The sequence below is a fragment of the Hyperolius riggenbachi genome, chromosome 5 (genome assembly GCF_040937935.1).
Source record: "Hyperolius riggenbachi isolate aHypRig1 chromosome 5, aHypRig1.pri, whole genome shotgun sequence".
Taxonomy (NCBI): domain Eukaryota; kingdom Metazoa; phylum Chordata; class Amphibia; order Anura; family Hyperoliidae; genus Hyperolius; species Hyperolius riggenbachi.
Genome location: NC_090650.1, coordinates 125442914 through 125467219, shown reverse-complemented (window position 1 = coordinate 125467219; position 24306 = coordinate 125442914). Strand labels below are relative to the sequence as shown.

The following is a 24306-nucleotide window of genomic DNA, read 5'->3' as shown; positions in this document are numbered from 1 at the left end:
AGAGAGAGAGAGAGAGAGAGAGAGAGAGAGAGAGAGAGAGAGAGAGAGAGAGAGAGAGAGAGAGAGAGAGAGAGAGAGAGAGAGAGAGAGAGAGAGAGAGAGAGAGAGAGGCCCTAAGGTGGCGCTGGCTGCAACCAAATGTCCCTCACCATTTTAAACAGCGCTCATGTGAGAGTGTTTCCATTTTACTTTTGTAATCATGGCTGTTCAGGTTGCAGGATGCAGAACACATTATCTGTGGACATCTGTGGCTGTGCACAGGACTAGGCATTCTAAGCTCCTTCCATCAGCTATATGGCACAATTTTGACCTGAAAAAGCAGCCTAGAGCCGTAAAACGCATTGGCCTCAATTCACTAAACTTATCGCCTGTCTTTAATAACTCTTCTAGAGTTGTTACCATGGTGATAAGGCATGTAGTATTCAGGAAAACATTTTACCTCAGGCAAGCCTAAAGTTAACTCTTCTGTCTTTAAATTAACTCTCCTATCCTTAAAATAACTCCAGAGTTAAAGACCTGGCTGTTAATTAGCTGCATGTGAAAATAGCTACAGAGGAGGTAATTAACTACAGAGGAGGTAAATTAACTACAGAGGAGGTAAATTAACTACAGAGGAGGTAACTTAAGGAATTGAAGAGGTAAGATAACTCTCTCACGTGTGGAGGTAAGTTTTCTCTTGCCTTATTATCTCTAGCATGATCTTAGTAAATTGAGGCCATAGTCTTGTTATAAAAAAAAAAAAATTTAAAAAATGAAGGCAAGAGTTGGCCTACCGTCACAAGCGCATCAAATTGTGCGATTTTATTAGAAGGTTTATTTTGGAGTACTTCCCACATGTTCGTATCAATGTTTGCTTGGTTCAGTAATCCAGACTTTTATTCATTTACTGGAATTACAAGGGCGATTGCCTATTCCACTGACCATACCACAGCAGATTGAACTCCCGGTGTTCAGGATTTTCTTTATTCTGTGCACAATGCTTAGGAGACTAGGAGGACACCCTTCTGCCCAGTTGGGCTTTGAAGGGCTAGTAAAAGTCTATGTAAGCAAGTTTAAAGAGAACCCGAGGTGGGTTTGAAGAATGTTATCTGCATACAGAGGCTGGATCTGCCTATACAGCCCAGCCTCTGTTGCTATCCCAAACCCCCCTAAGGTCCCCCTGCACTCTGCAATCCCTCATAAATCACAGCCCACGCTGCTGACAAACAGCTTGTCAGAGCTGGCTGTGTTTATGTCTATAGTGTCAGTCTGCTGCTCTACCCACCCCCTGCAGAACTCTGGTCCCCTGCCTGCATCCCTTCCCTCCCTGCTGATTGGAGGGAAGGGATGGGGGGCAGGGACCGGAGCTATGCAGGGAGGCGGGGGAGCAGCCGAGACTGACACTACAGATGTAAACACAGCTTCACAGCACGGCTGTGATTTATGGGGGATTGCAGAGTGCAGGGAGGCCTTAGGGGGGTTTGGGATAGCAACAGAGGCCTGGGCTGTATAGGCAGATCCAGCCTCTGTATGCAGATAACATTCTTTAAACACACCTCAGGTTCTCTTTAAAACATAATAAAATGGCTCTGTGATCAGTAATACAATATGCTTGCATCACCAATTTTAGACTTATTTTTAAATACAAGGTGATCACACCTATAGTTTATATTCACAATATAGCCATGTACATAGACTAGGCTGTCAGTACAATCTTGCATGTTTGCATCTACACCCGAACTCTCTTGTTGCCTCAGTCAGTGATCGGCCTGGCTGATTGAATTGGCCGAGGATATTGTTCTTTCCACCGGCTCTGTGCTACTCAGTCATCGCCTTCCCCCCACAATGCTACAGACGTATTTCTAGCCCGAATACTAGTGATAAATTTGTACAACCTCGGCCCCGCTCTGCTGCCTTGAGGAGTCGAGTAAGACAACTGTCCTCTTCATGTATGTGTAAGGCTTAGCACAGACTTCTAGTTAATACATACTCCCATGTTCAAGGTTTACTGAAGTGCTGATAGCGATTTTCCAAGGAATGATGAGGAGTACAGGGTACATTTCAACTTCCAGAGGGAGCAGAGGGGACACTCGAGAAGCAGTGGGAACATTTAAAAAGTACATGGATTTTATAAGTACATGGTTCACAGACCAGCAGACACTGTAGCTGGTTTACCATCAGTGTAATCATAACTGCTTTTTACTAGATATAATAATGGTGACATGCTTGTACCTTATAATCAGGCTAGAATTAATCATTCCCTTTATAGTAAACTCCAAGGGACCGGCCAAGTAGTTTACTATATCAGATGTTCACTGTATCCAAAATGGTCATACTCAAGCACAAAGTATACTATAGTACTGTATGTTACATTTAGTCAGATAATTGGGAGTTGTTCTTAATGCTTCAGCAAGCAAGCAAGCACAGTGTCTAAGCTAGATTAAATGCAGGGATTTGCATGCAATAATCACGCAACAGCTTGCACAGGAAGCATAGATCACCCGTAATTGCAGGCACAGTACTTAAAGGAATACTGTAGGGGGGGGGGGGGGGGAATGAGTGAACTTACCCGAGGCTTCTAATGGTCCCCAGCAGACATTCTGTGCCCACGCAGCCACTAACCGATGCTCCGGCCCCGCGTCTCAGTTCACTTCTGGAATTTCAGACTTTAAAGTCTGAAAACCTCTGTGCCTGCATTGCCGTGTCTTCGCTCCCGCTGATGTCATCAGGATCGTCCTGCACAGGCCCAGTATGGGCTGTGTCTGCGCAGTGCGCTCCTGGTGACATCAGTGGAGCAAGGACACGGCAACGCAGGTACAGTGGTTTTCAGACTTTTAAAGTCTGAAATTCAGGAGTGACCCGGAGGCAAGGCTGGAGCATCGGTGAGTGGCTGCGCCGGCACAGGATTTCTGCGGAGACCATTAGAAGCCACGGTAAGTTCAACTCCTTTTCCCCGATCCCCCTATCCCTTTAAAGTGTGCTCCTCTATCCACATTTCTGTGCAGTCTGGATGATACTGTACATTTCAGCCATGCACAAGCAAGTCCCAGGCTGTACCCCTCAGTAATCAGGCAGCAGCTTACACAGGAAACATAGATCTCAACTGGTGCTTTTGAGGTAATCCTTGCAAGCCCAGAGCAGTGTGCAGATAGCAAGCAGGCTACAAAGTGCCTCCCAGCCCACATAGTGACCACGGTTCCTGGGTCTCCGACTGACTTACGACACATGCACTCACCCGCTTTTTCACTATAACCGAACACAGAATACCTCTAATTATTATTTCGGACAATGAACAACGCAGGGGCCAAAAAAACGATTTACTATAACAGAATTTATATTACATGTAGGATTCACTATACCTGGAGTTTACTATAACAAGATAATACTGTATAGTAATGAGAAAGGCCCCAAGCCACTTAGAGTCTGAAGCGAGAATAAATCTCGCTTCAGACCTCAGAGTTAGCAGGGCATGTGTGCCCCTGCTAAACCGCCGCTATCCCGCGGCTTAACGGGGGGTCCCTGATCCCCCAAATCCCCTCCGTAATGGCGGGGGAGCGCTTCCTGGTTGGGGCAGGGCTAACCGCCGCAGCCCTGCCCCACGCGCGGTCTGTCAGCGCGTATCTCCGCCTCTCCCCCGCCCCGCTCAGTCTTCCTTCACTGAGAGGGGCGGGGGAGAGGCGGCGATGCGCCGTTCACAGACCCGACTGGGAGGCAGGGCTGCAGCCGTTAGCCCTGCCTCCAGAGCGACCAAGTCTGCGACCAAGTGTCGCAGTGGGGGGTTTGGGGGTCAAGGGACCCCCGTTTAGCGGCGCTATTGCGGCGGTTTAGCAGGGGCACACATGCCCTTGCTAACTATTGAGCTCTGAAGCGAGATTTATTCTCGCTTCAGAGTCTCTTTAAGGACAGCTAACGCCATAGGCGTTGGCAGGTCTAAGTTGTTTCCCATGGAAACGGCAGCTCAATCGAGCGGCCTTTCCATGTCAGTTCACGGAGAGTGTCTCCGTGAACTGCCGGAGAGCCGCCGATCGCGGCTTGCCGGCAAAATGTAAACATGCGGGGAAGAAATCCCTGCTGTTTACATCGTACGGCGCTGCTGCGCAGCAGCGCCGTAAGGCAGATCGGCAATCCCCGGCCTCTGATTGGCCAGGGATCGCCAGCATATGATAGGCTGAAGCCTATCCTTCAATGCGCAGGACGGATGCAGCTCATGGAGGGAGAGGGAGGGACGGGAAGGCAGGGAGCGCCGAAAACGCTGCGGAGGGAGGCTTTGAAGGCCCCCCCCCCGGCTAAATCCTGATCCTGTGCTGCGGGCTGGAGAGCCCATGCAGCACAGATCCTGCAAAACCACCCCTGGTCCTTAAGTGGTTAAGACAATTTAACCATATTTAAAGGCAAGACAATAAATGCATTAAAGTGTATTTCAGGGCTGTGAGTCGGTACAAAAATCATCTGACTCCTATGTAACCACCGACTCCAACTCCAGGTACCCAAAATTGCTCTGACTCAGACTTGGTGTATTTGCAAGACTCAAGGATTGTCTGTACATGTAGATTGCTGTCCCAAACTATTTATCTAAAATACTATATGAACAGGCAGACTGTTATATGTGGTGTGGCCATCATCAGTCAGAGTATATCTGCAAGGCTGCTGGGTTATTTTAATTTGAAAGCAATTTTCTTAAAGGGCAGCATTATAATGATGCAACTAAACTCGGGTGACCCACTGACAAGAAAAACAAAAAAACAATTCAGAGACTCTCACAAGGTTTAACAATAAACACACTCCACATTTAGAACTAGTAGTTCAAATACAAATCATTCACTCACACTCAGTGGATACAGAAGAGATTAAGCAACACCAGCAGCAGTTCTGTCTCCCCATATAAAATTAGAGTTTATAACATGCAAACTGGGCCTCTAAATCACAGCCATCCATGTGGAAAAGCTTAATGCGGGAAATGCCAGTCACTGAAAATTTATGAAGCGGTGAGGAAGGGAAAACACAATACAGAGCTCTGAATCTGTATGATGCAAATAAGTATTAAACCGAAGATGCAGGGGCAAAGGGAGCAAGGCTTCTTCCGGAAATATTCCAAGGAAGATGGCCAAAGAAAAGCCTCTTGCTGGAGAGAAAATAATAATGAATGCTGAACTGAATCGGAATTGTGTGATCTGCATGCAGATTTCTTCTTGGCAGTTTTCTGTGATGTTTTGAAAAGTTAATGCAAACAAAATAGGGGAACAAGAGGGGAAGAGAAGTGGGAAATGGTGGGATCAGAGGAGAGGAAAAATTCCACTTGAGGTATGGAAAGGGAAAATATTTTCAATGTTCAGCAGCTCCATTCCTACTGACATGCCAGAGAGAGACTGCAGCATGTTTTATGTAGTGCTGCTAGGTTACACAGACCTGTGCAACAGAAAACACTGGAAACAAACGCCAAGCAGGATTCTACCATCCACTTCATAAGCCTACCTGCTTAATCAGCAATGGAGTGAGAGAACAACTCCAGCACACGAGTGAAGTCAATGTGAAAAGATAATGTGATCTATAATATAGGGAACTAAAGTCCACCTAGTTTACCTTTTATGGATAAGTGCACTTTTGCCCTATATAGTCTATATACAAGTCTACAGTGCTCCAAGCAAAGATGCAGTGTGTTGGCGAGTCAGTTGTTGATTCCTAATGCTCCCTCCTACAGAGCAGCCATAATAAATGGACATCTCGTTCCCTGTGCAGCCACATTATTACTATGAATAAAAGCACTAACATGTTACAAAGAGCTAAACAAATATGGGGTGCATATAAACTACCATACGCAGCAAGTACATACTATGACAAAGGCGGATGTGAGGATCCTGCCTAATAGGGATAAACACCTAGGAGATGTCAGGTTACTTGCCGGTTGCTAGACTTTGGCAGTAAAGAGGTACCCAAATGGTGCAAATAGACGTGACATGAGGGTGCTTCTTATCAAATGCTGGGACATTTGTGGTTACAAATGCTGGATGACGCTCATTGGCTGACCTATCAGAGGCTGTCCATGTGAAACAAGCCTTACTTTGGCAAAGTATTGCTAGATTGATTTCGGAGGCGTAAAACAACAACAATATTTTATAGCGCTTTTCTCCCTGGGGACTCAAAGCACTGTGACCTGCGTTATACTGTCTTACAAGGCTCGGGAGAAGCGGTGAGTTTTTAGCCTTTTTTTAAAGCTGTCCAGAGAAGGAGCTTCTCGCACTGATTGTGTGAAGTGAGTTCCATAGAGAGTGCTTTGCATATTTAGGAGTGATGCATCATGGGAAACAACAGTTGCTCACTTAGTTTAACGTAACTACGGCTTCTACCAAACCCCTGCAACCATCATGTGCCAGCGTAGTCACTCAATAACATTCCTTTCACTGCTGCACCCCTCTTATCTAGATGCACGGCCCTGGATTGCACACCTCCTGATCACACTACCATGGACGGGAGCGCTCTGTGCATACACAGAACTCTCCCAGCAACAGGAGCGCAATAGAGGATGCACGCGGCCGGGGCCTCACATGCGCAGTGGCTGTCGACTCGTCCGGCTGAAAGAGGTGTGCTGCGAGGGACTGGTAAAGCTGGCCATACACTAGGCCGATTCCCACCAGATCGACAGCAGATTCGATCACTGGGATCGAATCTGCCGTCACATCGTTCCCGCAACACGCCGAATTTCGATCCATTTCGTCCGATCCCGTCGATCGCTCCATGCGGAAAATTAAAGTCGATCGCCCGCGTGTAGAGAGCGCGTCGCTAGCGGCGTTCGAGTACCCGACGACCGATGCAATAGAGCCTGCATACATTACCTGCTCCGCCGGCACGACTGCCCCCGGTCACCGCTGCTCCGTCTCAGCGCTGGTCTGGTCTCCGGGTCCGGCATGTTTCACTTCTTCTACCCGGCAGGAAGTTTAAACAGTAGAGGGCGCTCTACTGTTTAAAACTTCCTGCCGGGCAGGAAGAAGTAAAGCATGCCGGACCTGGAGTCCAGAGCGGAGACGGAGCAGCGGTGACCGGGGGCAGTCGTGCCGGCGGAGGGGGGGGGGGGGGGGGGCAGCGGCGGCAGCAGCACCACCACCACAACAGATTGTGAACGGTTTCAGGCTGAAATCGGTTCACAATCTGTTTGCAGTAAAGGTAGCCATACGATCCCTCTCTGATCAGATTCGATCAGAGAGGGATCTATCTGTTGGTCGAATCTGATGGCAAATCGACCAGTGTATGGCTACCTTTAGCATTGCTTTTCAGTCTCTTTTAGCCCTTTTTACTTTCCTAGCGGTACTGAGTCACCATGAACTAATTGGCTATTTCTTAGTATTAAGCATAATAGGAGAATGGGTTGGGTGTGGTCCAGCGTTAGTCGTGGAGAGACTCCAAAGACATAACAAAAGTTGTTTAGGTGATACCTCTAATTACTAAGTGTAGAAGAGTTCTTTGCAAGCTTTAAGTTTCCTCTTCAGGCATGATACAGAGCTGGATCAGAACCATGAAAACAAGCCTCAAAAAATAAATAAAAATGTAGAAGGGTGTTCATTTTTTTTTTTTTTTTTTTAATTGTTGGCAAAGACGAGTAAAGGTCTGTGCCATTATTCACACAGTTTTCAGGTTTAATGCAGCTGATCCACAAAAATTCCATTGGCAAAAAAATCAGTCACATAACTCAGAAATCTGTTCAAAAAGTACTGGACTACTGGAGAGTGAGAGCAGCTTGGCCGGTGTTGTGTTTGATTACGCTGCCTTTGGATTCGCGCTGCCCCGCATGCGCAGTGGGAGACTGTGCGGCCACAGTTCCTATTTAATTATGCTGCTCAGAATAAGAATCAATTTTATTTCGCCAAGTAAGTTTGCACCTACAAGGAATTTGTCTTGGCAGTTGCTTAACAAACACAAACAATACAAGGGCAGACAGTGTGTATATTACAAGTCAAGGACATTATAAGTATAGTGGCAGTAAGCAATGTGAGAATTGTTCATTTACAGTTCTGTGCTGATTACTATCAAGTCCTAGCAGCTCAAACGTGGTTCAGTATTAAGTATGGCTACTGTTTGAGGAAAAAAGCTGTTCCTGTGTCTGGAGGTTTTGGTAGTGATTGACCGGAATCTTACTCCTGAAAGCATGCGCTGGAAGATGGAGTGAGCTGGGTGAGAGGAGTCAGAGGCAATTTTAGTTGCTCTTTTTCTGCACCTGCTAGCGTAAAGATCCTGCAGGGAAGGTAAGCTACAGCCAATTATCCTTTCCGCTGTTCGGATGATGCACTGCAGCCTCCCCTTTTCTAATGCTGAGCAGGAGCTGAACCATACAGTCATAGATGATGTTATGGTGGATTCAATAATTGCAGTGTAGAACTGCACCATTAAATTTTGAGGTAGGCCAAACTTTTTCAGCTACCGTAGATGGTACATCCTCTGTTGCGCTTTTTTGACAATCGTGGCCGTATTGTTATCCCATTTTAGGTTGTGTGAGATCGTGGACCCAAGAAACTTGAATGACTCTACCTGGGTTATTGTGGATCCATTTATGGTTAAGGGGAGGTGCTGGGGGGGGGGGGGGGGTCTCCTAAAGTCTATTATCATCTGCATGGTTTTGAGAGCGTTTAGTTCCAAGTTGTTGCTGCTGCACCAGGAGGAAAGCTGTCCCACCACATGCCTGTATGCAGATTCATCCCCGTTTTGTATGAGACCAACTACTGTTGTGTCATTTGCAAACTTCAGAACCTTAACAGATGGATCTGTGGCGATGCAGTCATTGGTGTACAGTGAGTAGAGCAGTGGGGAAAGCACACAGCCCTGGGGTGCACCAGTACTGACGGTCAGAGAGCTTGATGTGTGTTTACCAAGTCTAACACGCTGCCTCCTATCGGTTAGGAAATCGGTTATCCATTTGCAGATGGATTCAGGTATGTGTAGCTGGGAGAGCTTGCTGTGTAGCAGAGATGGCATTATGGTATTAAATGCAGAGCTGTAATCTATAAATAAAATCCTGGTGTAGGTTCCTGGGGTGTCTAGATGCTGTAGTACATAATGCATACACATGTTCAAGGCATCATCTGCGTATCTATTAGGCCTGTAGGCAAATTGCAGAGAGTCCAGCAGGGGATCTGTGATTTCAGATAAGCCATTAACAGTTTTTCGAATGCTTTCATGACCAATGATGTCAGGGCAACAGGCCTGTAATCATTTAAACATGTAGGTTTTGAATTTTTGGGGATTGACACAATAGTTGAGCTTTTAAAACAGGCCGGAACAATTGAGGGTTCGAGAGATGCTTTGAATATGTCTGTGAATACAGGAGCTAATTGATCGGCACAGAGTTTCAGGCATTTCGCAGTGATAGAGTCTGACCCCATTGCTTTCCTAGTGTTTTGTCTTTTGAAGAGTCTGCTTACATCTGATTGGCATATTGTTAGAGCATGCGCATCTGGGGACAGGTCAATAGATTGTGTCTGGCCTCCTGTGTTGTGTAGTTGCTGAGGCACCGCAGGGGGTGGAGACGTTGGCTGGCAGGAAGAGAGTGTTCAGTTTGCCTGCTGCAGAGATGGAAATTATGCGAATTGACTTGGTGTGTTTGGCTTTTGTTGCTAGTGTCAAACCTGCAATAAAATGTATTCAGTTCATTTGCAAGCTGCAGATTGTGTAGTGAGGGCGGAGATTTCTTCCTGTAGCTGGTAATTTCATGCAGAGATTTCCATATTGTGAATGAGTTGGTGTTTGAACATTGTTTCTCAAGTTTTTTAGAATCTTTTTTTTGCGTCAGTAATGGCTCTCTGCAGTTTGTATTTCGCAGCTTTGTAGAGGACTTTATCGCCTGTACGATATGCCCTATCTTTGTCGAGGCGCAGCTTCCTAAGATGTGATGTAAACCAGGGTTTATAGTTATTGTACCTGGTGCACTTTTTTGTGGGGATGCAGGACTCTTCACAAAAGGTATTATATGATGTCACAACGTCAGTGTATTCATTTAGGTCACTGGTGGATTATTTAAATATATTCCAGTTTGTTAAATTAAAGCAGCTCTGTAGTTTTTCTACAGCTTCACTCGTCCATTTCTTAACTGTGGTCACTACAGGTTTGGCAGTTTTTAGTCTTTGGATGTATGTTGGGATAAGCTGTATAACAGCATGATCAGAGTTCCCCAAAGCTGCCCTGCTGACAGAGTGATACGAGTCCTTAGTCGTAGTGTAACAGTGATCAAGTGCCTTAACTTCTCTAGTTGCGCTTGTGACGTGTTGCCTGTATTTGGGGAGTTCTTTGGAAAGATTAGCACTGTTGAAATCCCCTAGTATGATAAAAAAAGAATCTGGGTACTCCCTTTCCACCTCGGTGATGTACACAGCAACCAAAATAAATGAAGAAAACCCACGGGGTGAGTAGTAGGGTCTGCTGTTTATGAAGAGAGTTTCCAGCCCAGCCGAGCGTGTCCTCTTAATAACTGTAACATCTGTGCACCACCTATCATTAATATAGAAACAGAGTCCTCCACCTTTGGTTTTGCCAGAAGTAAGTGGGTCCCGGTCAGATCTGTAGAGTGTAGATCCATTAATCTGCAGAGCGTTGTCTGGAATAAGCTCAGATAGCCAAGTCTCTGTGAAGCAAAGGGCAGCAGAGAGATGAATGGTAAATGCTGATGGTAAAATACTAAATATCTCTGCTTCTTCACATCCTACACTCCCCAAATTTTCAGGGTAGGGAGGGGACCCCCCGAAATACCTCTATGCCAAATTGCAGCTTCCGAGACCCACTGGTTCCCGATATAGGTTTCTCTAATCTCTCTCCTGAACCAGCGGGGCTCAGGGGCTGCAATTTGGCATAGAGGTAGTTCTGGGGGTCCTCTCCCTACCCTGAAAATTTGGTGAGCGTATGATGTGTGGAAGCGGAGATATTTATTATTTTATCATCAGCAGCATAATTAACTTCACACTGAGCATGCGTGCTACTCAGTGTGGAAGGGAGCTTCCGGGCAGCGCGATCAGACATTACACCGGCACTGAGCCATCATCTGGCCACACCAACCTCCTCACTTTGCTCCCTCCTGTTTTGAACAAATGAAGATGGACAGGGTCACCTCTGTGCTCAAGGAAAAACTGCTCCTCCAAACTCCCGCCAGACTACAGAGTGTGGGTGATAATGGGATCAGGAGGAGGAAGTTGGACAGTTCATAGACTTTCTGTTCTCAGAGGCAAGCAGCATTTGACATTGGCACATTTACAGCCATAACCAGCCAGGTAATAAAAGACTAATAATTTGTAACAACTTATAATAATTAACATTATATGTTCTACACATAATGCATAAAAGTACAGCTTTAAAAAGCTGTAAAAGCTTAACTAGCTCTTTGATTGCCATGTTCTACACATCCACATAATATTCACGGTTTAATGTACAGTAAAACCCCTGCTATCCAGCACCCAAGCAACCATCACCCTCAAGCAGATCCCAAGTGCAACGAGGGTGTGTGCCTCTGTCTCCTACCTAGTCATGCAGAGCAGTAACTCATTGGAGAACCTGGCTGTTCTGCTGCATCCTCCCCAGGCTCTCGATGCAGGTCATGTGACCTGAGCCTATGGAGGATGCAGCAGCATAGCCGGTGGATGTAAGATGCATATGTGCCCGGTTCCCTGGTAAGTCACTCTTGTACTGTCTCTGGGGCCACCATCTTACTTTCTCCAAATTATTTTTTGCCTCTAAGCTCCTCTGAGGGGTTACACTAGAAAGGGACTAAATGATTAAACTGTGCATCATGAGTGTCGTCAATATCAGTTTGTATAGAATATCTTCCCAAAAGTTTGAGATGTGCAAACAAATGATATGTTTGAAACAATTGAGAGCTCGCCCATATCCCTTGTTTGCTAAATGCCTTCCTGAATTTGTGCATTTTAAAGTGAAACTTCACTTTCATTAAAACTGCTTAAAGAGACTCTGTGGGCTGGTGCACACCAAAACCCGCTAGCAGATCCGCAAAATGCTAGCAGATTTTTAAACGCTTTTTTTTATTTTTATGAGGCGTTTTGCTAGCGTTTTGCGGATTGCTGCTAGGGTTTTCAGTATAGTAGATTTCATATATTGTTACAGTAAAGCTGTTACTGAACAGCTTCTGTAACAAAAACGCCTGCAAAACCGCTCTGAAGTGCCGTTTTTCAGAGCGGTTTGCGTTTTTCCTATACTTAACATTGAGGCAGAAACGCATCCGAAATCCAAAAAATGCCTCACCCAGGCATTTTTCGTTTCTGCAAAACGCCTGCCGCTCTGGTGTGCACCACCCCATTGAGATACATTGACCAAGCAGATCCGCAGCCACAAGCGGATCTGAAAACGCCCAAAAAGCCGCTCGGTGTGCACCAGCCCTGTAACAACATTTTCAGCCTTATTTCTTCTATCCTATAAGTTCCTATACCTGTTCTAATGTGCTCTGGCTTACTGCAGCCTTTCCTAGTTGCACAGTGGCTGTGTTATCTGTTATATAATCTCATCTTCTTTCCTCTGTCGGCTCTGTCGGGTTTAGGCACTCAGGCTGGAATGTGCAGGTCTGCTTGTGATAGGATAGAAGCTATACACACCCTCTCCAGGCCCCCTCCAAGCTCTGTATGACTCACACACTGAACTACTCTCAGCCTGACAAATAAACCTAAATTATTCTCAACAATAATGTCAGGTCTAGGATCATCACCTGCCTTGACATTTTTTATGGTAAATTCCTAAGTGGGTGGGATTAAAGAGACTCCGTAACAACATTTTCAGCCTTATTTCTTCTATCCTATAAGTTCCTATACCTGTTTTAATGTGGTCTGTCTTACTGCAGCCTTTCCTAGTTGCACAGTGGCTGTATTATCTCTGTTATATAATCGATCAGGTTTGGGATCCTCAAAACTTCCATCTTGGAGCATGAGAAGCTAGCACAGAGCAGAATCCCTTATTACTAATTTTCAATACCTGGGTTTATCCAGTAATTGACTGCAGGTTTTAACATGGTCTGTTAGTAACACTGTAACTGCTGTGTTCCGAATGCACAACAATGTAAGCAAGCGTAATATACTTGCAGCTTACTGACCTGAACTAAATGGGTTGCATTACCCACAACTAACCAATATGGACTTTTACCCTAAACCATATACAAAGGTTTAAAAGAATAACAACAGTTGCCTACAGCAACATTCTGCAGCTTATTCTGTCCTAGGTGTGCTGGGCAACAAGACCTCTTCCTGCAGAACCCTTCATTCACTAGACTCACACAGTTAGCTGGAGTTTGGTGCAACACTGACATAGCTCTGTTACCTACCTGTATAGAATGGCACTAAAAGCCTTTTTAGGGACTTAAAATAAGGCTCACTGTTTGGATCTAATACATTTGGAAAACAGCCAGTGGCATAGCTAAGGAGCTGTGGGCCCCGATGCAAGTTTTACACTGGGCCTTCCCCAAGCACTCTATACATAACAATTGATAGGGCACAACACAGTGTCAGAGGTGCAAGGAAGGGATGGGGAACAGCTTGTTAATGATTACTACCATTCAAAGCATCTATAGAAGTGATTATTACCAGCACAGGACCAATAAATAGCTAATACTGCAGTTGAGGGAGGGTCTCACAGGGCCCCTCTGGCCCAAGGACCCCGATGTGATCGCAACCTCTGCACCTCCTATTGCTACGCCACTGAAAACAGCATTTCAGCTTGACAGCCTCCCAAACAAAAGGAGTATGATAAATGTATAAGGGACTGTTTCCACTACTTGCAGATTGGATGCAGAATGGATGCAGAAAAATCTGACTCCAATGAATGCCTATGGACCTGTTTCCACTAAACGCAATTTTTCTGATGCATATTTTCCCATAGACATTCATTGGAGTCAGTTTTTCTGCATCCAATCTGCGTGTAGTGGAAACATGCCCTAAGGGAGTTTCTGACCTTGGGGGGAAAAAAGCCATTTCCCCAACAGAAGCCTATATAGCTCGCTGCTTAAATCTGCTGTGCACTACAGGCCTCGCAGGCAAGAAAGGGATTACAGTGAACTTCCACTTGCAAACAAAATAAACTTGTATTCCCCCTGCATCGCCCCATGGCTGCCATGATCAGATCACTTGGTCATGACCTATTCAAACAAGACTTGCTTGTTCTCACACTTTATAACGTATGGAATCTCAAAGTGCAGCCAGGTGATGCAGACTTATTGAACCATTGCCCAAGAGAAATGGAAAAGCTCTGGCAGCTTCTGAGGGGGATAGTCTGTGTGGGAATAGCTGCTTGCTCCTATACTAAGGCCTTCACAGCTCTAATCTGTGCAGTACAGCCACAAATGCAAGCATGATCAGACAGAGCTGCCGGAATCCTACAGAGATATTTGGTTGGGGAATCAGGAAATTTGGGCGCCCGTTAGCGACAAAGTTTGGGCGCTGCCATAGGGCCCCCATTATAATACTGGCATTTAGAAGAAATTTGAGCGCTTGACAAATATCAGGCCACTCTTCATCAATCAGTCATACTGGGACACAATTCGATAAACTGATCGAATTGATTGGTCGATCGTATAGCAAAATCACTAGATGTATGGCCACTAGATGCATAACAATCCAATGTGCACCCTGCATCAATCTTGTTCACAATAGCAATGGTGCAGAGTGCCACACAGCTGGTTTATAGTCAGGTATGTACAGTAATCCAAATTATTATAAGATGCCATCATATCTCTTCAGCTATAATTGCAGAATACCCCCAGAGCACACACCAAAAAAAGAAAATAAATCTGTATACATGACCTGAAAAAACACATCCTCGACCAAGTAAAACAATGCAACATGCTGGCCCTTGTTCAATTCACTTTTTTTCTTGGGTGTTCTCCTGACTGATATTTTCACACCTTAAAGGCTCAGTCATGCAAAATAACCTCCCCTCCCACTCTACTTACCCGGGGCTTCCTCCAGCCCCTTGCAGACGACATGTCCGACGCTGCAGCTCCGCTCTCAGCCTCCAGCTCGGGGTCCCCGCAGTAGTTCTGCGCCTGTACAGTACACTCCAGAAAACGTGGACTTGATTGTCAGCGGTGCTTGCACAGGCACGGTAGAGGACGACCTCATGGTCGGCCTCTACACCGGTGGGGACCGGGAGCCAGCGGCTGAGAGCGAAGCTGCAGCGTGGGGCAGGTCGGCTGCAAGAGGCTGGAGGAAGCCCCGGGTAAGTACAGCAGGGGGGGGGGATGGGGAGGGAGGTTATTTTGCCTCACATTGCTAACAGCAAGTAAGAAAATACTCAGAATATTTTACAGTACTTTTCACCTACTTTTTCAATTGCAGAGTGCTGAAAAAAGTTATTTTAACCACTTTGTCCTCCTTTACGTATAAAAACGTCAAGGAGGACAGGCGCGCGCTCCCGCGGCCGATCGCACGGTCGGTAGCCACGGAATCAATTTATCTGGCTAGGGAGCCCGATCATTGATTCCTCTCCCCCGCTGAAAAAGCGACAGCTTCTCTCGGAAGCTTCGCTCTTTCTGAAGCTGTGTCCCTCTAAGCGTACATTGTACGCTTAGTGTGACGTCATGTAAAAAAAAAAAAAAAAAAAAAAAAAAAAATAGAGATTGCCATCTTGTGGCCAAAAAGTAAAACTACAAGTAAATGCCCAAAAACATTACAATACACCAATATTTCCCCAAATAAAACACTTTTATATCCCACCCTCCCAAAAATGCCCACATAAAATGTTTAATAAAAACAAAAACAAAAAAAAAAACATTACTATAAAAAAAAAAAAACAAATATTTACCTAAGGGTCTAAACTTTTTAAATATCTATGTAAAGATGAAATATTTCTCTCTTTTTTTTTATAAGCTTGTAAATAGTGATGTATGCAAAACGGAAAAAATGCTCTTTTATTTCCAAATAAAATATTGTCGCGATACATTGTGATAGGGACATAATTTAAATGGTGAAATAACCGTGACAAATGGGCAACAACAATACGTGGGTTTTAATTATGGAGGCATGTATTATTTTAAAACTATAATGGCCGAAAACTGACAAATAATGAATTTTTTCATTTTTTCTTATTCTTCCTGTTAAAATGCATTTACAGTAAAGTGGCTCTTAGCAAAATGTACCCCCCAAAGAAAGCCTAATTGGTGGCCTTACTCTCTAGTAAGGCCACATCTGGAATATGGAATTCAGTTCTGGGCACCACATTACAAAAAAGATATTGCAGTTTTAGAGCAGGTGCAGAGACGAGCAACAAAATTGATGCGTGGGATGGAAGGTCTCACTTATCGAGAAAGGTTAGATAAACTGGGTTTATTTAGTCTAGAGAAAAGACTCCTTAGAGGGGATCTAATTAACATGTATAAATACATCAGAGGGCAATATAATACCTTGGCGGATGAGCTTTTTGTCCCTAGGCCTTCTCAAAGGACTAGAGGACATGATCTGCGCATGGAGGAAAAATGTTTTAGCCATTTATTTAGGAAAGGGTTCTTTACAGTAAGAGTGATTAAGATGTGGAATGCATTGCCACAGGAAGTCGTTAAGGCAAACTCTATACCTGCATTTAAAGGGGGCTTAGATGCTTTCCTTGCGTTGAAAGACATCCATGGCTACAATTACTAGGTAATGCCTAATGATGTTGATCCAGGGATTTTATCTGATTGCCATCTGGAGTCGGGAAGGAATTTTTCCCTTTAGGGGCTAATTGGACCATGCCTTGTAAGGGTTTTTTCGCCTTCCTCTGGATCAACAGGGATATGTGAGGGAGCAGGCTGGTGTTGTACTTTATACTGGTTGAACTCGATGGACGTATGTCTTTTTTCAACCAAAATAACTATGTAACTATGTAAGATATAGATCAGTTCATTGTGATAAGTAGTGATAAAGTTATAGGCTAATGAATGGGAGGTGAACATTGCTCGGATGTATAAGCTGAAAACGACTGAGATGTTAAGTGGTTAAAACAGAAATAAGAATTTTAAAAAAATCTTCTCGGAGAAAGTGTGAATTGAATAATTTTGCAATTGAAAAAAGTAACCTCCCCCCCCGAAAAAAAAATAAAAAATGAATAAGTAATATCAGAACGATTTTAAATGCAAACCTGTAAGGAACAAAGTACCAATGGGGGGGGGGGGGGGGTACTATCTTTAGCAGGTGGAAACCTCTGGATCTTAAAGGGAAGGTTCAAGGTGAAACCACTACCCCTCTGCCGGGACGAGTAACTACACCCCTGCAAAATGCCCCAACTCTGTGCAGGAGCGTAGGTACTACGTCCCTCCAACCACACACAGCCAGCGCGACTTCGGGCACAGCGGCGGGGAGTGGAGACCCCGGGCCACAGGCGGGGAGTGGAGCTGTGGCGAGGGCACAGAACAGCTGCAAGGCGCTGATGGAAACCCCGGGTCAGTAGATTTTATTTTTTTTAATTACCTTGGACCTTCCCTTTACAGATGCTTCCCCCTCCACTAGAGTCCTGGGACCCCTGAAGATCTCCTTGTCATGGGCTTGTCTGGTTGCATGCCTGTACACTAGCGGCTCCCCTCCAGCCTGCGCAGTGGAGCAGACTCAATCGTGCTCAGCTATCTGCCAGAGCCCAAGCAGAGAGCAGCTAGGGCACATCAGACGCATGTTTTGCTCTTTTTTTCCAGTGGCTGCCAGCGATGAATTCCCGAGATGAGGACAACGGGGAAAGCCTCATTAGGATCGAGAGGCTTTCCCCTGCCAAGGTGAGTACCCCCCACAGGTACTTTTTTTTTCCCCATTACAGGTTTTTTTTTTTTTTTTTAAGTATTTTCTTGCTTGCTGGGGATTAAAAAGGAATTTTATTGACAAGTTTAAAAATATCACAAAGGAGAAAACTCAGAGACACATATGAAATTAATTTTTTCTTCTATGTTTTAAGACATCTGTTGGTATCTCCACCAAAGAACCATATTTATGCCGTTATGGTCATTATTAAAACTGTATTTATACAGGAACTTAAGGGGTCTTGTGCTCTGCAGTAAAACTTAAAGAGACATGACACATTATGCCTCCTGCCATCATATAAAATCTTGATTAATGTATGAACAGTGAAACTAGTAGTTATTTCCATGCAGTAAGTCACCAGAGAACACAAGAAAGAAAATAAAATGTATCTACAATATTTTTGGTGTGAATGAGCTGCCAGATCCCCATTGTCAAAAATGAGGGTTAGGCAGTGAATGCAAGAGCTTGAAAAACTGCCAGAGAACACAGCGCTGCTTTCTTCCAGCTTTTATACAAGTGACACACCATGTAATATTTATATAAAAACACTCCACATGCATTTGTATCTTATGTGCACTCTAGAAAAAGAAACTGCACAACAAAACAATTACCTTAAATTTTCAAGCTCTTGCCGTTTCAGAGGAGAAGAAGGTGGGGCAGGAACAAATTTATCACTTTCATGGTTTTTACTGCTGAAATAAAAGCATTACAGAATCACAAACATAAAAAGGACAAAGTATTTAACCAAAAGTATCAACAATGGGTGGTTCAAATAAAAAACAAACAGTCAATATTTTATCAACTTCAGGACTTTTGCTTTTATGGAGGTATGTGGTGGTATGGAAGATATTCTGCAAGGTCACAGATCTTCACCACTGCAATTCCTGCATAAGCGCTTATGCCACACTTTACAGCTGCTGCACAGTGAATTTAAGTGTTAGGCCTGGGGCCCACTAAAGCGCTTTCAGTAGCATTTTGGAATCACTGGCAGTTCCAAAGGTGCTAGGTTAATGAAAGTCAATGGAGGTGATCCCACAGCCATGAATAAGAAGTGGGTCCCTGGCAGCAGCGGCTGGGGTTGAGGACGACATGTGAAGTTTCCCACTACTGGCAGCACAGTGGCACAGTGGTTAGCGCTCTCACCTTGCAGCACTGGGACCCCAGTTCAAAACCCAGCCAGGGCTCTATCTGCCAGGATTTTTATATGGGTTTCCTCCGGAAGTGCCAGTTTCCTCCCACATCCCCAAAAAATATAGATAAGTTAATTGTCTTCCTCCTAAATTGGCCCTAGATTACATTATTTTTTTTTTTACACTACACAATAAAGACATATATGTCTATGGTAGGGATTAGATTGTGAACCTGAAAGGACAAATAAGACACAACCTCATGTGACAAAGACACCAATACCTCTCAGAATTGTCATATGGGGGCTCCCTTTGTAAGCAACTCTGAACTCTTTCTGGGATAAAATTATAATTTTACACAAGTGCAAATCGCGCAAAAAAAAAAAAAACACATTGTGCAAGCTGGCCATTGAATTCTAGGAAAAAACAAACCACGCTAAAGGCAAATGAGCACCACAATTTACGTGTAAATTGCTGTGCTGCTGCGATGGGCAAGAGGGATGCAATCCACTTTTTGAAGCGGATCAAAGCCTATTTTGGTTATAGAGGTCTTAAAATGGTTCTCTGAAGACCAACGTAACAAAGGCTGTATTAAATTTCAATGATGCTGAATATAAATTTGACAACTCAGAAGTTGTTTGCCAGCTTTAAGTGAGGAAGAAAGATCTCCCACATTGCATTAGTGCTCAATATACAAATCACCCATTTATGCCACTAAAAGCCATGTACACTTTTTCTTGTGGTTCTGGATCACTATGAGCTATCTGGGTACTCTAAAGTACTTATCCAAGCCCTATACCATAGAGCCATATCAATCCATGCCATTTGCGAATGAGGAGCAGAAACAAAGACTGCTGTATGCAAGTTGGATTGATGTGGCTTTGTAAAGCTTATAAACCATATAGGTTCACTAACAATAGTCATTCGGGATGTGTGCCTAGTTAGGGGCACAAAGATGATCTGGATAGTCAGCAGTGATGCATCATGGGAGATTGTTCTTACCAACTTAAAGCTGAATTATTGCAAATGCCTTCTGTTTTAAAAAGGAAAATTTATATTTAGCATTGACAATAAATCATGTTTTGTCAAGGAAAGGCTTTTAGCAGTTTTCAGAAAAAAATGCAACTTATTGAAGGTGTCAAGCTTCAGCTTAAGGTAGCCATACACTGGTCGATTTGCCATCAGATTCGACCAACAGATAGATCCCTCTCTGATCGAATCTGATCAGAGGGATCGTATGGCTACCTTTACTGCAAACAGATTGTGAACCAATTTCAGCCTGAAACCGATCACAATCTGTGGTAGTGGTGGTGCTGACGCTCCCCCCCCCCCCCCCGCATACATTACCTGCTCCGCCTGCGCTACTGCCCCCGGTCACTGCTGCTTGACTTCTTCCTGCCCGGCAGGAAGTTTAAACAGTAGAGCGCCCTCTACTGTTTAAACTTCCTGCCGGGCAGGAGGAAGTATAGCATGCCGGACCCAGAGACCAGACCAGAGCGGAGACGGAGCAGCGGTGACCGGGGCAGTCGCGCCGGCGGAGCAGGTAATGTATGCGGGCTCTATTGCGTCGGTCGTCGGGCACTCGAACGCCACTAGCGACCAACTCCCTACCTGCGGGCGATCGACGGTAATTTTCCGCACGGAGCGATCGGACGGGATAGATCGAAATTTAGCGTGTAGCGGGAATGATGTGACAGCAGATTCGATCCCAGTGATCTAATCTGCTGTCGATCGCCGGGGAATTGGCCTAGTGTATGGCCAGCTTAAGTCTTCCTCAAAATGGGCCATAAGTAAATAAATCACAAAACAGTTCTTACCTGCAGGCTTCATTGTTTTCCCCACCGGAGTCTGAATTGCCTGTTTGATTACTGTTCTTTGCACCATTTTCTTTGTTTGTCTCTTGCTGGTCCTCAGGTAAAAGGAGTAATGCATTTCTTAAACAAATAGCTGCAAACTCCATGCTGGCAACTGGAATAGCAGAGGATTCTCCATCACTGAAAGGAATAGGTATCATCATTACAAGTTAATAAAAAGTATGCAATAAAGTCAAAGCTAATCTTAGGATTTGTGGCCACAAAATGTCAAATCAGAGTACAGGGCAAAACATTAGAAACTACAGAAAACTTTCGCTCTCCCTCCCTCTTTATTTCAGTCTGTTTCTTTTAGTCTAGTTATCAGAACATCGTGACATAGCAAGACTTCCAGCTAGCCATACATCTAACAATATTGCTGCTCGATCGACCATGCAATTGGATTTTAATTGAACCAGATGAAAATCTGTGCGGCAACAAGCATACCCGATTGCTGAATCGACCAACTTCGGTCCAAAATGGGTTGAATGCATTGATCAAGCAAGCTGGAAAACCTCAGTCCAACATAATAGATCGGGTGAGTAGAGGTAACTGCTCCACAGGCTACATGCTTGGTGTATGGCAAGGAAATGAGCAGCGCTACTTAAAAACAGATAAGTGCCTACCTGCAAGAGAGTGCAAGCCCCACTTGTGGGTTAAAATACACACCTAGCATACACATGACCTGTCTACCACTGGAGGATGTTGGTTTCCTGTAACAGCTTGCATGCAACTTGTTAAGTACTCGTCCCTCCCACTGCGAGAAGTCATCCTCGATGGGAGAGGAAACAACACTAACTTAATCCTAGCCTATGCATAGCCTAGGTGCCCCACCAAGTAAAATTGAAAATTGCGCAAGAGGTGGATCAGCGCATCACCAGGCCGCCTCCTATCAGAGGTGCGCGTTCAAGGTGCGTTTGAAGTTTCTGGGGGGGCTCTGCGCACCTCTGATAGGAGGCCATTTGGACGCGGCCTGGTGATGTGCTGATCCACCTTTTGCACAATGTACATGCTTGGTGTGATGGTGGTGGTCGGGGAAGAAGTGGGAGGAGACAGGGAATCTGCAGCTGGAGCACGTGAGATTATAATGCACAAGCATCTGGGCAAGGTGTACAGACATTAGCATTGGGGCGTGGGACAACGGCAGAGGCGGTCAAAGTGGTGTCACAAGACCAATTTCCGAGACATCATGCTGAAATCGATGGCGAATCGGCCAGCGGTGTATGAGCAGCCAACAGATCAGAGAGAGATCTGCCCATACATCTGCCAATACCAGTACCGGAAGAGTGCTCTGCATTTTAGATCTGAAATGGTAACAATAATATTTTTATAGCCTTTGCTCCTTGGGGACTCAAAGCGCTGAGACCCTGTATTATGCAGTCTCAAAGGCTAGGGAAAAGGTGTGAGCTTTTAGCCTTATTTTTAAAGCTGTCCAGAGAAGGAGCCTCTCGTACGGATTGTGGAAGTGAGTTCCATAGAGTAGGGGCTGCAAAGGAAAGGCCAGAGCACCAAATGTTGGTGTATCCTGGGAATAACCAGCTTCATCTTGTTGGCAGAGCGGAGGGTGCGTGGAGTAAAGTTCCAATAGATCGCTATGTATTTGGGTCCTATGTGGTTTAGAGCCTTGAATGTCAGCAGGCAGATCTTAAAATTGATTATCCAATTTACTGGCAACCAGTGAAGAGTTTGCAGTACGGGGGTGATATGTGAGCTGCGGGGGGCATTGGCGAGGAGTCTGGCTGCAGCATTCTGTACTAGCTGTAAGGGGCGCAGAACCTTATCTGTAGATCCGATGAACAGGGCGTTGCAGTAGTCTAGGAGGATACAAATGCATGAACCAGGGCAGGTAGGCCATCAGCTGGGATAAGGTGTTTGATTTTCGCTATATTTCTTAGATGGAAGAAGGAAGACTTGACGACAGCTGATACCTGCTGTTTGAGTTTTAGATTTCCATCCAGGATCACCCCAAGGTTTCACACAGAGTCTTTATACTGTACGGTATCTCCCCCAATTGCTAGTTTGAGGTGGTCAGCGTTTTGAACTTTATCCATCATGTGTGGACTACCTACCACCAACACCTCTGTTTTGTCAGAGCTCAGCCTCAACCAGCTGGTGTTCATCCAATTTTGTAAATCCACTAGACACGCATTTATGCATGCTGATGGGTCTTGAGTGCCAGGCTTGAAGGACAGATACAGTTGTGTGTGATCTGCATAACAATGGTATCCTAGGCCATAGTTCTGGATTATTCTGCCCAGTGGGAGCATGTAGACTGCAAAGAGTAATGGTGATAGTACAGAGCCCTGTGGAACTCCATAGGCAAGTGGCACTGGATTTGAGTAGCAAGACATACTTGCTGTGTCCTGCCAGATACGAAGGTCTGAAACCAGCTAAGAACAGTACCCCTTAGGCCAAAGTAATTCTTCAGTCGCTGGATTAGTATTTCATGATCCACAGTATCAAATGCTGCAGACAAGTCAAGAAGAATCAGAATTGAGCAATCACCCTTGTCCCTTGCCGTAAGTAGATCATTACTCGGACTAGATGGGACACAGAGCCATGTCATTAGGCAGAGAGAATAGGCTCTGTGTCCACCCCCCACCGCCGCACTATAGCCCCCCCCCCTCTTTTCCCGTGAATTTAGCAACAAGATTTGTCGCCGACTCAGGAGGTAAACAGAGGGGAGAGGAATTCCCTGTCTATAACGCCCGCCAGGGGCATTCCTACAGGGTTTCCAGAGCTGCCATTGGGCAGCTATCTCCCCTGGCCACGCCTCCTGCAGCTCCCCCGCCTCCCTGCATGTTATGAGAGACAACACAGTCTCTTAAAGAGAACCCGAGGTGGCTTTGTATAACGTTAGTGGGGCACAGAGGCTGGTTGGGCACACTAACACCAGCCTCTGTTGCCCCATGGTGTGTGTCAAAGACCTCCCTGCTCGCCGCTATCCTTCCCGCAGTGCTGGCGACACGCAGCGCGTCGCCAGCACAATGTTTACCCTAGCGCTGTCTGTCAGCGCCGCTCCCCCGCCTCCTCCGCATCGCCGCTACCCGCCCTCGTCCCTTCCCTCCAATCAGCGTGAGGGAAGGGACGAGGGCGGGTAGCGGCGATGCGGAGGAGGCGGCGGAGCGGCGCTGACAGACAGCGCTAGGGTAAACATTGTGCTGGCGACACGCTGCGTGTCGCCAGCATTGCGGGGGTATAGCGGCGAGCAGGGGGGTCTTTGACACACACCATGGGGCAACAGAGGCTGGTGTTAGTGTGCCCAACCAGCCTCTGTGCCCCACTAACGTTATACAAAGCCACCTCGGGTTCTCTTTAATGCAGCGTCATGACCCAGGGGTCACGCAAGTGAAAGTGGGCTATCGCACGGGATCATGGGAGCGGCGGTTTTTGCGGCTACCTGAGCCACTCAGCCCTGCGGATCAGGTAGTCTTTTTTTTTTTTTTTTTTTTTGAGCCCACCCTGGGCTCTCTCTTTAAGAAAACCCTTTCAGGGACTGGCAGGAACTTTTGCAAATGATGGAATGTAATTGTAAACTGCTGTAGTGTAAAAGCATTTTTTTAAGATGCGGCTGTGTAGGGTGATCAAAGAGGGACACCCTGAGAGAAAAAGCACAGAGAACAC

The 24306-nt window shown here is 45.5% G+C and overlaps 1 protein-coding gene across 4 annotated transcripts in view; it reads right to left on the bottom strand.

Moving 5' to 3' along the window:
• The window catches only part of CNOT10 (CCR4-NOT transcription complex subunit 10), a 127650-nt gene that overhangs the window by 45262 nt on the left and 58082 nt on the right, over positions 1-24306 (bottom strand). For 2 of the 4 annotated variants that reach the window (XM_068236226.1, XM_068236228.1), the window contains 2 exons: positions 20650-20826; positions 18317-18397 (listed from right to left, as the gene is read on the bottom strand). In XM_068236226.1, coding sequence (XP_068092327.1) covers positions 18317-18397; positions 20650-20826 — 258 coding nt within the window. The remainder of the gene's footprint in view (positions 1-18316; positions 18398-20649; positions 20827-24306) is intronic. The other 2 variants (XM_068236227.1, XM_068236230.1) reach the window with 1 other exon arrangement.